The sequence below is a fragment of the Schistocerca gregaria genome, chromosome X (assembly GCF_023897955.1).
Source record: "Schistocerca gregaria isolate iqSchGreg1 chromosome X, iqSchGreg1.2, whole genome shotgun sequence".
Taxonomy (NCBI): Eukaryota; Metazoa; Arthropoda; class Insecta; order Orthoptera; family Acrididae; genus Schistocerca; species Schistocerca gregaria.
The window spans coordinates 768,743,000-768,760,383 of NC_064931.1; the positions used below are offsets into that span (position 1 = coordinate 768,743,000).

Sequence of the window (17,384 nt, forward strand, 5' to 3'; positions counted from 1 at the left end):
AGAGAGTTTAAATCAATCAAGACAGTGAAAACAATGGGGCAGAGTGTGAGGGAGGGGGTTAGAAGGAAACTCATGGTAGAGAAAGCAGAGAAAAGGCAACATAAATGAGCAAAGTACGTGTTACTTCCAAAGGAAGCAAATAGGATGTATTAGCCTTAAATCCACTTAATTTTTACTGCCAGCAAATCACAGCAGTTAGCAGTTGGAAGATTATAGGGCGAAGAAACAGGAAGAAAAAGCCAGGAATACGTTTGTACATGATGAGATGACAGAAAATGTCATAACATTCACTTGTGTGAAGTAGTACAATGAATATCAGAACTTAATTTATTGTGGTCCATTGCAACCACTTGTAATTTAGACATGTGTAATGTGTTTACTGGAACTAGGCTCTTTTGTAAAACAACCCTATTAGCAGTCTCTTTCCACCAGCAGCCAGGTTGCTTGAGGACGACAGCCAACGAGAACTCTTTCCCTGAGCCAAGAAGTACAGACATCCTCAAATCACTTGAGGGCTGTCGTCAGTATCATGCATGAAGACTTTCTTGTGGATTCCTACTCCCTTACAGGTACTCGGGGAACCATTTGAATAAATGTGGGTAGCTACAGCTAACACCTGTGAGACAAACAATGGAGTATAGACTGACTGAAATGTGGTCTTAGGGGTGTCTTCAGAATTAATTTATGTTTTACTAATTTTTCAGAGCCAAATAAATGTAAAAGTTGATATGTGGTTTGCTCTGTGTATTTTCATACTCGAGTGGAATCTGATTTATTGTAACTGCATATGATAAAAATAATATATTTCTTTCATTTGTGTTGCAGGAAAGCCAGAAGCCTCATTTCCTCGAAATGCAGAAACACAGCACCTTCAGAGGCACACTCAGCATAGTTACCCAGATGTTCCACAACGAACTGCAGGTAGGATGTTTTCACCATGTTTTAAATGCTATTTAAGAGTATGCAGTTTATCTTCACTGCTTTTTGGAAGACTTGCGAAGAAATATAACTACTGTTCATTATCTTGACTCTACAGCAGATTTCTGCATGTGATATTATCACATTCATCCTAGGAACTCATTTAACCAATTAAGTGCTGAAAGTGTAATGTTAAAAGAAGATCCATTTTTCTGAGCTATATCTGTCCTTATGGTGAGATAGTCAGGTTGCCATGTGAGGTCTGACTGAATTTGGATTACGTTGCTTGTATGTGTATTTTTAATGAATTAATTACTGCTGCATTAATATAAGCCCTGTCATTTCCTGCTGTAGAGGGGTATATGTACCATCAGGAACAAAGACATGAGGCTATTGTCTCAGATGTGTCCAATCATTCTAGTGCCCCTATTGTGCCTCTGTTCACTGTACAGACAATTGAGACCTACGTTGCTACCTCTCACATTGCTGTTTGACTGCTATATAGTCAGATGAGCCCCTCTCTTGATGACCCTGTGTATTTTGTGTGGATTACATAACAATTTCTTCCATAGGACTGTTGACACTATTTGTTTGCAGTGAATTGGTTGCATATCTTATTGCATCTCATTCTGTTATTTTTATTCTGTTACATACAATAGCAAAATAGTTTTGTCCACAAATAAAAGCTCTTCAACTGGTTCAGTTCAATGTTGAGCCATTCACCTATTTACTCGGCACTTGTGGCATAATCAAATTATTAAAACCATAGTATGGTACCTGTTACCAAAATTACAACTAAAACTTTATTGCACATTGCTTATATTCGTGGAAATGCATTATTTATGTGGCTGCAATGAGCTGATAGTAGTGCCTCATGCAGTACTATGTAATAGTGATTAATTCTGTGTTTTTGTGGAGTCACTTTGCTGAATAATGGAATATGTATTTTCAAGCTTCCAAAATCCAAACAGCTGGATCAGTGTGTGTTTTCTCTCTCTCTCTCTCTCTCTCTCTCTCTCTCTCTCTCTCTCTCTCTCTCTCACACACACACACACACACACACACACACACACACACTCTCACTCACTCACTCACTTCCCCTCTCTTAAGTCACCTTTGGAATTTAAAATACTTCCTTCTTATGGAGAAAAATTAATGGTTGGAAGAAAAAGATGAAGTGTATAAGTGATGTGGGAAAGAAAAGCAGCATAAGTTCAGACTCTAACATCCACTGTCTCTGTCCTAATACAGGACTCCTATTTCAGAAGCTGGGAAGGCACACACCCAACATTTTCAGTTTTGATCCTGTACAAAAAAATTGGCAGTTTATTTTACTTTAAAAATGCTTCCTAAACTAATGGCTGGTGTCCTGCAGACCTAGGAAAAATACTGAGTAAGCCATTTCAACACCTGCCTCATCCCCCTACTAAGTCCCGTAAACACTCAGTTAGTTGAAATTGATTGCAAGCCCATTGTTTAAAATCGTGGAGAAGACATGCATTGTCATCTGAAGGAGTGAGCAATTTGCTGAAGTAACCCATGGTTTTTGTGGTTTTCTTAAAATCTGTAAGAAACAATGCAACTGGCTTCCAGTGATCATTTGTATCATTCAGTTATAATAACTTGCTCATTAACATTCCAGTGACTAGAATGCTGAGTGCAAATTGTTATCCAGTCACAGTTCTTTCTCAGGCTCCCTGTGTTCAATGTATTGCCTCTTCTGTAGGCACACACGACGTGCAGTGATGCCGGGCATGCTCGGTGAGAATCGAAACACAGTTCCTGTTACAGAGGGCCCAGAGTGTGGAACATTAGGTTGGAAGAGGAAACAAACACAGTAGCTCCATATACTATTCTTTTTCTTTGAACAGGTAATTACAATGTTCATTCTAAATAGAACCATTTCTCTTGCCGGCACTGCACTCCACAATCATAACTGCCGCCCAACATTGCCACTGCAAAAACCTACACTACCAAAAACACCACCCCTAAATATGACTTATTGATAAAGACTGCACATCATCAGATTGCATGAGCATGTGGCATGTTATGCACCAGCTCTCGCTCACTCACTCCCAATACCTCTCCCGCTCCCTCTCCCTCTCCCGCTCCCGCTCCCCCTCCATCCCCCTCCCCCCCCTCCCCCCTCCCCCCTCCCCCCCCCCCCCTCTCTCTCTCTCTCTCTCTCTCTCTCTCTCTCTCTCTCTCTCTCTCTCTCTCTCTCTCTCTCTCTCTGCCATCTCATACTTACAAAGTAATTTTAATCGCACTATAATGTATAATGGTCACCATCAACCAGTCACTGTAAGATGTGCAGTGTATGTAGTCCTTGCTGTATGCCCAAATATTTGCAGACCCAACATTGTCCTTTTGTGAAGCAGAATCCATGACTCTCTGTAGTGTGTACGATACTGGACACACATGATCAGTTTGAAGCAGCTTCTTGCATAACTCTTCTGATGAAACCAGTTTTTTCCATGCCTCCTTTGCCAGTGAGTGAATTCTCGAGCTTTGGCGAAGTGTTGCCATCTGTGCTGTTATTTGAGAGTAGGTATTGTGGTGAGTGTTCTGCTCCATTATCCCTTTGATTTTAGTGAACACTCCCAGTCTAAGTGAGCCTGCATTCAGTTCTGTTACATTAGGTTTTTTACCTTGCTGATTTCATTGGAAAATTCACTGCAGCCACCACTGATCATTGTCATGAAACACTGCTAATCAACTATTACACTGTTCAAGATCAATAGTGAATCATTTACAGTATACATTAAATATTATGACCAAGGAAAGTTGAATGTCCACAGAACTTGGATGATTGAGCATCCTTTCTGTCGTGCAAGTAGAAATGTACCCCCATTAAAATCCTGTAATGCATCAGAAATTGTAACTGTTTTCACCACTGTGTTATATTTTCTAACAATTTTCAACAAATCATGCTAGTAATTGCGGTCTTGACATGTGTGATTGTGCCATCTTATGCCACTACAGACAGCAATGCCTATTCCCATCTGTAGTATGATTTGTTAAAAATTGTTAGAAAATATAATTCCGTCATGAAAACAGCATACAAAACTCTTATCTGACTCTTTGTTGAAAACAGTCTGCAATTTTTGCCAAACATTTTAATAGAAACAAATATGGAATGGGTTTAAATAAGAGTTGTGTAATTTGTCATGGTTTTCTTTCATCAATACCAGAATGTTACAGACGTACTCAACAAATTTTAACAGAAGATGCTCCTGAACACCCAGGTCACATCTTTTTGCAACAGCAATTTTTGTTTTATACTGAATTCGCCGTGTGATGTGTGTGCGTAAGAGGTAGATCACCTCACAGTATTTTGTACTACCCTCTTTGCCATTGTCATAAACAGTACAAGATCCATGATAAGGAGTCCAGTGCATTGATCCTTACTTGTGGACAAGTATGCTAACATAGGGTTGGGATCAGCCACAACCAAAGTTTTTGAAGAAGCTCAGAATTATAAATTTATTGAGGTACAATAGAGTTGGTACTCGAGGACCATTTTAACTTGGTCTTTCATGAAATTTTAATGAACACTGCAGTTTTGCGCCTATATTTGTATGTGTGACCCAAGCAGGTCTGCTAAGTGGTTTCCCCAGAGCATTTCCTCAAGACTCATCTCATTGATGATATGGAGTTACTGAAGCAAAGGAGATGTGCTTGTGCTGTGAAATACCTGATCGGCTCAGTGTCCCTGAGTGCCCTCCACTCTATGCTGTGCATGTACCCTGCAATAAGCAGGTCCAAAATGTCGAGGACACCCCTCTCCATGTGCAAAAGCTCGGGAATAAAGTGTCATTCTGTGAGTATCTGTGTAATTGGGAATGCAAGAAAAAAAATTAGAAGATGTGGCAGTTAACAGAGATTGTACTGAATATCCTGTGGCTAAATGTACCACCCCCACTCTTCTGAGATACTGTCATAGGTCAGTGGGAAGAAGTATGTGACGTTGCTTGTTGTGTATTGATTTTGTTTTAGATTTAGACAAGAGGATAAAGGCTAGTTTACCAACTACTCTGTGTTTTATTTCAATAAAAAGATGAATGTAGTATACAATTTTAGTGAATTGTCTGATTGTTTTGAAGTATCACTGGTCCACAGTGAACTTTTTTTGCAGAAACTAGAGTAGACAGTGTCTATACACTGAAGCACCAAAGCAACTGGTATAGGTATGTGTATTCAAATACAGAGATATGTAAACAGGAAGAATACGGTGCTGCGATTGGCAATGCCTGTATAAGACGACAAGTGTCTGGCACAGTTGCTAGATCATTTACTGCTCCCTACAATGGCAGGTTATCAAGATTTAAGTGAGTTTGAATGTGATGTTATCATCGGCACATGTGTGATGGAGCACAGCATCTCCAAAGTAGCGATAAAGTGGGGATTTTCCCAAACAACCTTTTCATAAATGTATCGTGAATACGAGGAATCCCATAAAACATCAAATCTCTGACATCGCTGAGGATGGAGAAAGATCCTGCAAGAATGGAACCAACGATGACTGAAGAGAATCGTTCGTTGTGAGAGAAGTGCAACCCTTCCGCAAATTGCTGCAAATTTCAATGCTGGGCCATCAACAATTGTCAGGGCGCAAACCATTCAACAAAACATTGTCAACATGAGCCGAAGGACCACTCGTATACCCTTGATGACTGCACAAGACAAATCTTTATGCTTTGCCTGGGCCAGTCAACACCAACACTGGACTGTTGATGTCTGAAAACATGTTTCCTGCTCAGACAAGCCTCATTTCAAATTGTATTGAGCGGATGGACGTGTATGGGTATGGAGACAACCTCTTGAATCCATGGACCCTGCATGTTAGCAGGGGATTGTTCAAGTCGGTGGAAGCTCTGTAATGGTATAAGGTGTGTGCAGTTGGAATGATATGGGACCTTGATATGTCTAGATACGACTCTGATAAGTGACATGTACATAAGCATCTTGTCTGATCACCTGCACCCATTCATGTCTATTGTGCATTCCAACCAACTTGGGCAATTTCAGTAGGACAATGCGACACCCCACACGTCCAGAATTGCTACAGAGTGGCTCCAGGAACACTCTTCTGAGTTTAAATACTTTCACTGGCCACCCAACTCCCCATACATGAACACTATTGAGCATACCTGATATGCCTTGCAACGTGCTGTTCAGAAGAGATCTCCACCTCCTCATACTCTTACAGATTTATGGTGTCAATTCCCTCCAGCACTACTTCAGACATTAGTAGAGTCCATGCCACACCGTGTTGGAGAACTTCTGCGTGCTTACTGGGGCACTGAACAATATTAAGCAGTAGTACCCGTTTCTTTGGCTCTTCAGTGTAGATTTCAATGAGTTGAAGACAAATATTACATTTATCATTGTCTCCTAGCTCAGGGTTATTTCAAGTAAGTTGAGATTTTATGTTTCACATATATTGATACCGTAATCAATAGGCTTTATACAGTAATTGAACTTAAGTAGTTTGTTCATGCCATTTCTTTCTCTCCCTCTCTTGGATGGTGTCTGTAACATCTCTGTAACATCCATCTGACATCAGACAATGTATCAGTAATCCATCATCCTGTATATCACTGTTCCATGAAAGAAATGTGCTGGTAGGATTGCTTGCCATGCTCATCACTGAATGCACCACAGTCCTCAGGGAACACCAAGGTGGGAGTGAAGGAAGTGCATCTTCAGGGTAATTTTGCAGCCAGTGACTTTATAAGGATGAATGAATTTCTTCACAATGTTCCTGTAATTTTCAGCTCTCGTTTCCCGAGAACAATGTCGTCATGTTGTGAAAACACTGCCACGAATGCAGTTGATCAGGGTTTAGAGTGGACTCAAAGTGTATGGCCCCCAGCAGTTGGCATATCTGTGGATATCCTCTTTGTGATCTTTCCTGTACTGAGTCGTAGAAATGTCTTACAAATATACTGGAAGGCTGCTTCATTCATGTGCACAGCTTTAACACATGCTGTTGTAGTCTCAACTTAATGTGCATTGGTGGGAGAGAAAATATGTTGATTCACTAGAGGTTCTTTGGCAGTATTTTTTGACCCACGCACCAGAGCTTTTTGTTTAGGCCATTCCCCCTGTTTGTTGTGTTTTTCTCTTGCACAACTGTCCCACTGACACAGGTAGCAGCCGTATCTAGAGTAATCCCCTTGCAAACCCAACAGCATCACAGTAACTTGGAAATTTCCATTTACCAGCCTTGCATGCTTATTGTAAGTAGCTCAGTTTACAGTGGATTTCAACATGATATAACTTTCTTCAGTTAAGGCAGCATATGCAACAGGGATGGGATGGATGGCCTTTCATTACTATTGTAACAGTATTGCATTCAGGCTTATTTTTGAGCCATTTATAAAGTGTCTCCAGTTATCTAGTTTGTATGTAATGTTCAGGTCTTCCTACAAACTGTCTCTGTCACTGCAGAATGTAATGTAGTTTTCAATACTGAAATGACACACAAGTTTTTCCTGACACTCCCTCAACACAGTCACGCGTCCTGTGTCATGAGGAGATTCTGCTATTTCAGTTGTGAGGTCAAGAGCTTGGTTTTATGCTTTGAAAGATCTAAATCGCTGGTCAGATCACAGAGTTCATACTTTGTGATTTTGTGTGGTGTAAAGCAGTGTTGACAATTGTTTGGGAAGTGTCCTCCTCTCTTACTCACAGCAGAGCAACCCTTCTCACAATGCCTTTGCATGTAGTTCTTATAATGTCCCATAAGTGTGATTGTGAAATGTAAATACATAATCACAATTAACAAAATGTTCTGGGCTATTATACCGTTGTTGAATGGATTTCATCTTAAAACCAAACATTTCATCCCAATCTGTGGAGGACATTTTCAAGGGGTCATAGCTTCTTTGAATGTCCGATTCATACCCTGGCTCGCTACCAGGCTTCAGCAAAATTCCGTTTCCATGCAGTGGCATGACTTCACATGTTTTTGAGCGCAATTGGCCACTTTGGACTTCTGTTGTTCGCTATTGCTATCACCCCATGGTGGAAGACTTGTACACATCAGAATCATTCAATTTCATGCCCTCCTCCTTCAGGGTGTTTTACAATCTCTGTGGCCTCTCTGTATAACCTTTCATGATATCCACTTGTAGCTGGTGGTGTCCTGGCTGCAAAGCATGTTCCACAACAGCTGATCTGTCAGTCTCCCCTCTTCTGCAATTGCCTTTGTGCTCTTCTAGTCATTTTTTGACAATTCTTTCTGTAGTACCCACGTACACCTCCCCACAACTACACGGAATTTTGATAGGAAGGAGGGGGACATGAAATTGAATGACATTTGGATTCCGGTGCTGACGATGATGTGTACCAGTCTTCCACCATGGGGTGACAGAAACGGTGGACAATGGCAGATGACCGGCCAACAGCACTCGCCCATCGAAAATGTGATGTTAAGCCACTGCATGGAAGCATGCAGAAGTGGAATTTTGCTGAATCAGTAGTGAGCCAGAGTGTGAATCAGACATTCAAAGATTTTACGATCCCCCTTGAAAATGTCCTCCATAGATGTGGCTGATATGTTGAGTTTAAAGGTAAAATAAATTCAACCATGGTGTACTAGCCTGGAACATTTTATTAAATGTGACATTTCCGAACATGAAAGTGTACATTTTATGTGTAAATACATTATGTACTTGTAACCCAAAGGTAGGAGACAATTTTAACCTTGATATTTGTGTTTAGCCCATCTAAATCTATAAAGTATGACTACTTTTGTTTCTTGTACAATATAAAAAGTTAAAATCTGTGTGCTAGTGGTATTAGTGATGAAATTTCAATGTGGGTGGATAGCTCTTTTTTTTTTTTAACCTCAGAGCACTGATGATAAATGCTTGGATATGGACATGGAAAACCTGGGGACTCCCATCATTGAGGTTGGTCAACACAATGACTTCTGAAACTGTAAAGTCTGGGCATCCTTGGGGTGATGGCCATTGAAATTTAAGAAGTCCTTTACTGGCAACTTCTGAGGGACCTGTCAAACCCCATTTGTGTTAGATTGACCAAATAAAATGGACCTCTGTCTGGATAGATATTTATTCCCCCTGCGAAAATGAATGTTTAAACTCTTCTTCTCTAACTGCCAGTAAGGTGCGCATGCGGCTGATGAGCAACACTACCCAACGAAGAGGGCTCAGATAAAGTCATCCTGATGAATCCACAGCAAAGAAAAGTTTGAGTAATAGTACCAAAATACTTCAAATCAGTTAAATACTTAACGAATGGTACCCTGCTGATAGAAATGTCCACTTCCTAACAGGTTACCAGACTCCAAGGAGCAAAGTTATTTGGGGAATTTCGTATTGATATATAACTGCACTACATCCATTGTTGTCATACAAAAACATTGTGATTGTTCCTAAAATGAATGAAGAGGCAAGTATGCATAGGAAGGAGTGATTAATGACCAAAATATAATGAGAAGGGCAAATGTTGAGCTAGTTAAAACATCAGCATTTATCTTTACATTTGGCTGAACAGAACTCGCAGAACACACTTCAGTAGGATATATTCGCCATAGGATGAGGCCACATATCCCACACACAAAGGTAATGCTTAAATTACAGCAATATGGTCACTCTACAGTGGAATATCTATGGGTGTGGCAACTTGTGCCATTTGCAGTAAATCTGCCCTCTAGGGAGATACTTGTTTGTCTCTCCAAGTGCGTTAATCTCCATAGCTACCATCAAATACCGAAAATCGATGATGGAGGGCAAAGTAGTTACGCAGAGGATCAGAAGTGCTGCCCAAAGGCCTGTCCGATAAACCGTCCTGAACCAGGTGAACAACTTGATGCAAAACTGGATAGACAGTGAAGGTAACTGTGATCTGGAAGCCTGTAATAGGAAACCCAACTACTGTACATTGCGCCTCAACATCTAAGTTAAAGCAAAATGTGATAACGGCCCCAAATCCATACTGAGTGGCATCTGTAGCCAAAATCAGGTGGTAGCCAGGATGGCAAGTAGTCGAACAAGGAGCAAAATGAAATATAGATTTCAAAAGCATGCGTGCCCATGCAGGCCAGCATCCACTGAAAAGGAAAGTTCTTGTGGAGCAACTATAGGAGGTGATGGGCCAACACAGCAGTGTTGGGATTAAATTTGGGATAGTAAGCAATTTTACCTAAAAATGCTTGAAGTACTTTGACATTCGTAGGACGAGGCAGAACTGTGACCATGACAGCTTGATGACATAAAGGCTTAACAACATCCTGAGGAACTTCAGGTCCTAAATATGCAGTGGATGGCCAAAGAAGTGTGACTTTGCCAAGTTGCATTTCTACCCTGCCGTAAGAAAGACTGTGAAGAAGGTGCAGAAGTTAAATGGATGCCCTTGCCACAACGAAGTCATCGAGTTAGTTCATGCATCCTGGAATGGACATTGTCAGTTGTTCCAAAAATTGCTGAAAAATCACAATGGCATTAGCCACACTGTACAGGAGGTATGTATCAATGATAGATTGAGCATTAACTGAAACTTTTAAAGTCACCACAAAGGTGAATCTGACCAGTCGGTTTTGTAACAGTAACGAGAGAAGTCGACCACTCACTGAATGTAATAGGGCATAGGCTGTGTAACACCCAGCAATGCCAGCCCATCTGAGTCCAATTCTGGTTTCACTTGCTTGTGTAAAGCCACTAGAATAGAGCACACATGGTTTCAGGGTAATTTAGGCCGCAAAAATTTGTGGCACAACCTAACCCAGCCAAGAAAAGAGACAAAGATTCAGAATACAGAGAATCTAACTGTTGGTAAGTACCTGGTCGGAAATGAAGTGCATCACATCTGAAATGGAAAAACCAAAAGCATCCAGATCGAATAAATTTGTGGTGTCAGCTTCATCAAGTACCAAAAAGTCAAAAAACAAACCACAGATTTATACATAATGCAAGCCATAAATTGCCCCAAAATTGGAATATGCTGCTTGTTGTAACTCGCCAAATGTCAAGTAACCAAGGACAACACCAGAGGTCCCAAATCCAAATAAGTTTGTGAGTTCAGTAATTTGTCAGCTGCATCCATGTCCACTTGTAGTCTCAGCACTTTGTCCACCACTCACACTTCAATAACCAATGCCCAGTTACCATTGATATCCATGTCCGCTGGAGGGGCTGGGAATGACACATGCAGTCTGTTTTCCTACAGTTGCTGCAAGTTGCCTAGCGCTTAGGGCACACATTCCTGTCATGTTACGTGAAATATTATGGGCAAGATGGAAGCGTGGAGTGCTGCTGCTGCTGCTTATTGGCATGTTGCTGTCCAGTGCCCCATTTGTACAGTTGCCTCATCGTCCTCCCCCAAGAACTGACTCATGCCTCACAACAAGGAACAGAAGCCACTGTGGCAATGTCACACCAAGTCTCAGTCTGATCACTAGCAGTACAAGATATCTCGAAACATTGAACAATATTTAACACTTCAGGAAGATGGATTCTCATATTGTAGTGCACATTGACACACCTCCTTATCAGAAGCCAACCAGATGATGGTGTCACAGAAGACAGAATCAGCATAGGAATCATGATGAGCATTGGTAACGAACTGACATTGCAACTGAAGCCATGGAGTTCAGCCACCTGAGCCCAGTAGGTGAGGCTGTTTATGACAATGCTAGAACTCCACACACTAAACTGGCATGCCTGAGTTTACTGTGATAATTTGATAATTAAAAATTTCATCGAATGAAAGTGACATAGGTTCCTGGATGGGATAATTGGCCCAACAACCAGTAGATCTGAGGAGAAATACAAGAAAGGAACAAAGCCTTACACATATTTGCATCAGTGACACCAAAAGCAAGCAAGTGTTGCTGAAGCTGCTTCTCATAAGCCTCCCAGTCTTCAGCCTTGTCATTGTAAAGGGGAGAAAGGATGGCAAGTACGCTGACAGCATGAAAGCCTGCATAGTCAGTGTGGCTCACAAGCTCATGATAGGAACTGTAAGAGCCTTCTGCTGCTTGAGAAGTGATTGGAGCATCCCTCCATGGACAGAACAACCAAAGGAGAACCAAATAGGCTGAACATGCAGAAGTGAACACCAACACATCGCCACTTGTATTATACTGTAAGACACGAACAGGAGCCCAGCCACAATGAACCAAAGTTCATCTTCTTCCACATATAAGCAAACAACAGTTGAAAACATAGACACAAACATAGAAACAATACAGGCAGTTGCTGACAATAGGTATGAACGCATTATGAGAGTGAGTGCCTGCTGCCCTGTGCTTATATAGAGGAGGGCTGCAGTAAGTGGTGCAGCAGATGCCGTTCTGTGTGCACAAGTCATGTGGACCACTGGACGAGGCCTCTGGTAGCTGGTCCAGTATTTGAACTGTAGCATGTCGGTGGCCTGCTGCTGTGGCGTGAATCCAGGTATTATGTACAGGGTTATAGCAGCCATTATTTCAATTCTCAGTTTTTCTGTGGAATCCCTGCCTTGCAAATATTGGACGATGCCATTGTTGTTGATCCCTTGATGTGTTATTGTATGATACACAGAAATATCATCAATGATGTTTGTAGCAGAATGTGTTAGAGTAGTTTGCATGTCCTTGATACTTTTGTATGAAATCTTGCTTCCTCCAGGCCCCCCACCTCTTTCGAAAAAACATTTTTTGATATTTACGTACATGTGTGGTTACACTATGATGCTGTAATGTTAAACTTGTTATGTGACCAGCTGTGTGGGAAATGATATGCACCAGCAATGACCACTTCTCGCAGTAACATAAAACATGTAATAAAATGCACTGAAGAGAATGACACTTGCTCTATTCAACATACAAGATGACAGAAGTTAATAACAAACATAATAATCACATACTTTGTTGAATAATGCTACCATGCTTAGAAAATAAAGTTGGGGTATTCCATACAGAAGTATGCCTGCTCGAGGGCTGAAGGTACTTCATGATTTTATTGTGGTCTGAGCAGTTGGGATACCCTTGCCTGCTTTGTTGTTTTTCCTGACAATGTCTCCAGATTCGGTCTTCCTAAACAACCACCAAATTATGATGCCAAATTATATGCAATACTTACGGCAATTGAATGTGGAATGGATGAAGATTCCTCATCTCCTTTGACTATTGTTACTGTAGCTTCATTAATGAACTCTTTCCTTTGTTGATACATTTTTACTGTGCATGTTCTTATAAAATTTTAACCTCGATCAGCCATTTGCTCCACACCCTATTCAGCGTACAATTCAGTTGTCTATCTCTGAGAGTCTCCACTTTTTTGGAGAAGGAGGAGGAGAAGGGGTTGGCTGACTGAGTGGAGCCTAACGAATGTATATGAAATCCAAGACAGGTGTTATAGCTGTCTATAAGTCAGTTGTAATTACATATCTGTTGTCTTTCTAATATCTTCCTATTCATACTCTGTCTGGAAGAACTTGATTGTTGTTGTTATTTTGAAGGGTTTATCCTCCACTTAGGGAATCCTCAATACAAACATGTTGTATTAAGTACCCAGTGGATTACATTTTGATCAGTGCCTTATTGTTTACTGATACTGTTGCCTTATCTAATTGATTGTATTATAATATTTGCAGATAGTATGCTATTTCAACTATTTTTTTTTTTTTAAATCCTACCTAATTATAGGTGCAGAAGGAGTCACGTCACCACATCTAATGAGGAAGCAACACTACCTTTAAGGAAGGGTGAGTATATTGGAATATATTTAAAAGGAAATATTTAATCTGAAGTCAAATATAATTTGATATCATTCAAAATGAATTTGAAGTTTTTAATTCTAAACAGTAAAATTGTACAGATAATTGAATTACGAAATTCAGTCTCCAGAAGAGACTGTAATTGGATGACAATGATAACACAACCACCACCACCACCAACAACAACAACAACAACAACAACAACAACAACACTTACTTGACAGAGAGAAATCTTGATGTGCAATATAAAAAAACTAACAGAAAATAGGTTACTGGCAGATTTCCTTTGACATGTTGTTGTTTGACCTCTTACTTTTTTCATCTTCCTCTAACTGGCTGTTGGCAAGACATCTGCTAGGAGAAGGAGATTTTCAGATAGTTTTATTATTGGTGTTAGCAATAGATATGACCAACTGTCAGAGTCTAGTGGAGAGGAATCTCTAGTACCTGTAGATATAGGAAGTATGCAGCAGACCTCAGCAGTTATGGTGGCTAAGTCAGTTGCAAAGTCTAAGAGAAAGAAGAAGGTTCTGCTGTTAGGTAGTTCTCATGGTAGAGGTGTAGGCCAGCAGTTGCAGGAAGTGTTGGGGAGTGAGTACTAGGTCACCAGCATTGTGAAGCCTAATGCAGGATTGGCTCAGGTGGCTGTTAACATAGGGGAGTTATGTAGGAATTTTACTAAAGAGGATCAGTAAGTGATTGTGGGTGGGGCTGGTAATAGTATTGACAGGGATGGGGAGTATGATATAGATGGTGACCTGGAAAAGATAGCCACTCAGACTGGCAACACGAATGTGCATTTCGTGGAACTGTTTTAGCGTCACGATCGGCCTCATCTTAATAAAGCCGTCAGGCGTAATAACATGAGACTTGGGGGTGCGCTGATGACAGAAGGCACGAGTCTCATTTCGGTGGTGTCGGTGGAGTCTATCAGCAGGACAGGTTTCACTAGACATGGCCTGCACCTCAATAGTTACGGAAAGGGGAGGTTGGCAAAGCTTATAGGTGACAGCATAGGTGGGGTTGGTGGGATCACTCATGGGAAAATTCCTGTAGTAGTGGGTGTTAGAGCTGTACCTTTTTTAGACTGAAGTCAGCTGATAGGTATTCCTGCTTGAGGGAAGTCTCTCTAACAAAGAAACCACTTTCGACAAAGCTTAGGTATCCGATTAATGAGGGAATTAGGATATTTCATCAAAATATACAATGTATTAGAGATAAAGTTAGTGAACTGCTTATAGATGTTGACTCTGAAATTATTGGTATATCTGAACACTTCTTAAATAAGGAGATAATTCAGAGGCTTCCTTTACCAGGATACTGGTTGGCTGGCAGCTTTTGTAGGAGCTCTTTGCAGTGTGGGAGTGTGGGGGAGTAGCCATGTATGTGAAAAATGGTATCCCATTTGAGTCAATTGATGTTTCGAAGTACTGCACTGAAAAGGTGTTTGAATGTTGTGCAGGTGTGGTTAAATTTAGTGGAGTTAAACTTCTAACTGTTGTTGTTTATAGATCCCCATAATCCGATTTCACAACATTTTTGCTAAAGCTAAGGGAGGTTCTTGGTTCACTTTATAGGAAATACAAAAAGTTAGTTATATGTGGTGACTTCAATATTAATTGTATAAGTGATTGTGCAAGGAAAAGGATGCTGGTAGACCTCCTTAATTCATATAATCTTATGCAAACCGTATTCTTTGCAACGAGAGTGCAAGGGAACAGTAGAACAACCATAGACAACATTTTTGTTCATTCCTCATTACTAGAAGGGCATACTGTTAGCAAAAAGGTAAATGGCCTTTCAGATCATGATGCACAAATTTTAACTCTAAAAGATTTTTGTGCTGCAACACATGTTAAATATAGTTATCAACTTTTTAGGAAAGCTGATCTGGCAGAACACTTAGAAGGTGCAACAGATCTACTAAAGAGACTGCTTACACTATGCTTGTCCGCCCCATCCTGGAGTATTGCTGTGCAGTGTAGGATCCACATCAGGTGGGACTGATGGATGACGTCGATAAAGTACAAAGAAGGGCAGCTCGTTTTGTATGATCGCGAAATTGGGCAGATAGTGTCACAAACATGATACATGAATTGGAGTGGCAGTCATTAAAACAAAGGCATTTTTCATTGCGATGAGATCTTCTCATGAAATTTCAATCACCAGTTTTCTCCTCCGATTGCAAAAACATTCTGTTGCCACCCACCTACGTAGGGAGAAATGATCATCACGATAAAATAAGAGAAATCAGGGCTCGCACAGAAAAATTTAAGTGCTTGTTTTTCCCATGTGCCATTCGAGAGTGGAACGGTAAAGAGACAGCTTGAAGGTGGCTCATTGAACCTTCTGCCAGGCACTTTATTGTGAATAGCAGAGTAATCACGTAGATGTAGATATAGAAAAGTTTATACGTTTGACATATTCCTGTGTTGTGTTTTACGACAATACACCATCTTAGCATTCAGGTGGTACCTTTCTCACATTCCTAAATATGTAGCTGTTTTAAAACTTCGTGGAAGATTAAAACTTTGCACCATACTGGGGCTTGAACACAGGGATCTCTGCCTTTCGCGGGCAAGTGTTCCACCAACTGAGCTACCCAAGCACAACTCGTGACCCGTCTGCACAGCTTTACTTCTGCCGTTACCTCATCACCAACGGGTTGTGTGAGGTGTGCTCAGGTAGTTCCATTGGCAGAGCGCTTGTCTGTGAAAAGCAAAGGTCCTGGGTTTGAAAACTTGTCCGACACACAGTTTTAATCTGGCAGGAAGTTTGATATCAGTGCTCACTCGCTGCAGAGTGAAACTTCATTCTGGATGCACCTGTGTGTTTCCTGTACTTTACAAGAGTTGTGACATTTGGGGATATCCAGCTTCCTTCCTCCTGAAATAAGACGTTGTATTTACCTGGAAATTTCTACCTGATTGTACTTCTCTACAAACTAATATATCATTTAAAATTGATTAATTATTTTATGTCGTGTAACAAATTCATTTTAATTTGTTGCAGGTCCAGATGTTTGAAGAAACTGGTTCCTTTTGTAAATATGTAAGATATCTGTTACATTGTAAACAATAATAAATCTGCTTAAAACAACCTGGCTTCAATGGTTTCTGCCCCTCAAAACACTGTTCCTTGTAACTTCTACTTGCAAATTCCTTTCCTTCACTACTTAATAACTTAACTTCAGATCAGTATGGTACTGAGAGAGCTGAAGAATTTGAAGACCGTTTCCTCTTTAGCTGCAGGTAATTCTTGTCAGATGTAGAATGCTATATTTGTAGCCATTAAGTCTGTTACTTTGTATACTATTGTTAGGTCACTGAAGGCTATGACAGGCTGTTCCAGCTTGTGTGCTGCCCACTTGGGGACAGCTGGACACTGGCACAGGTGGGAAGGGGTGGGCATATGGCTAACACACAGGCAGTCTTGCTGCACACACAGTTGCACTCCACTGGCCAAGGGAACAAGTGAACCAAGGCAGTGGTTGTCAATTGGTTTGCATGTGCACGTAAGATATGCATAGGGCTGTCTGGCAATGAGCTTACGTTACCTGTGCCTGCCCCCAAGTGCGATGAGGGGTGGGCAGGAATGCCCTTGCCCCCCATGTGGCAGTGTTGGGACAGCCTGGCCTATGAAATATAATATCTAGTAATGACTTATCAGATGTTTTATAACACAACTTAAACTGTTTCTGATTGTGGGACTGTTTCTGTAGTTACCTGTTTTGA

General features: G+C 40.9%; 1 protein-coding gene across 1 annotated transcript in view; it reads left to right on the top strand.

The window, feature by feature from the left end:
• Positions 1-16,749, top strand: part of LOC126298494 (uncharacterized) — a 132,317-nt gene extending 115,568 nt beyond the window's left edge. Inside the window, exons 11-13 of the mRNA XM_049989830.1 lie at positions 826-921; positions 13,580-13,638; positions 16,663-16,749. Coding sequence (XP_049845787.1) covers positions 826-921; positions 13,580-13,632 — 149 coding nt within the window. The 3' untranslated portion in view covers positions 13,633-13,638; positions 16,663-16,749. The remainder of the gene's footprint in view (positions 1-825; positions 922-13,579; positions 13,639-16,662) is intronic.
• The last annotated feature ends 635 nt before the right edge of the window (positions 16,750-17,384 follow it).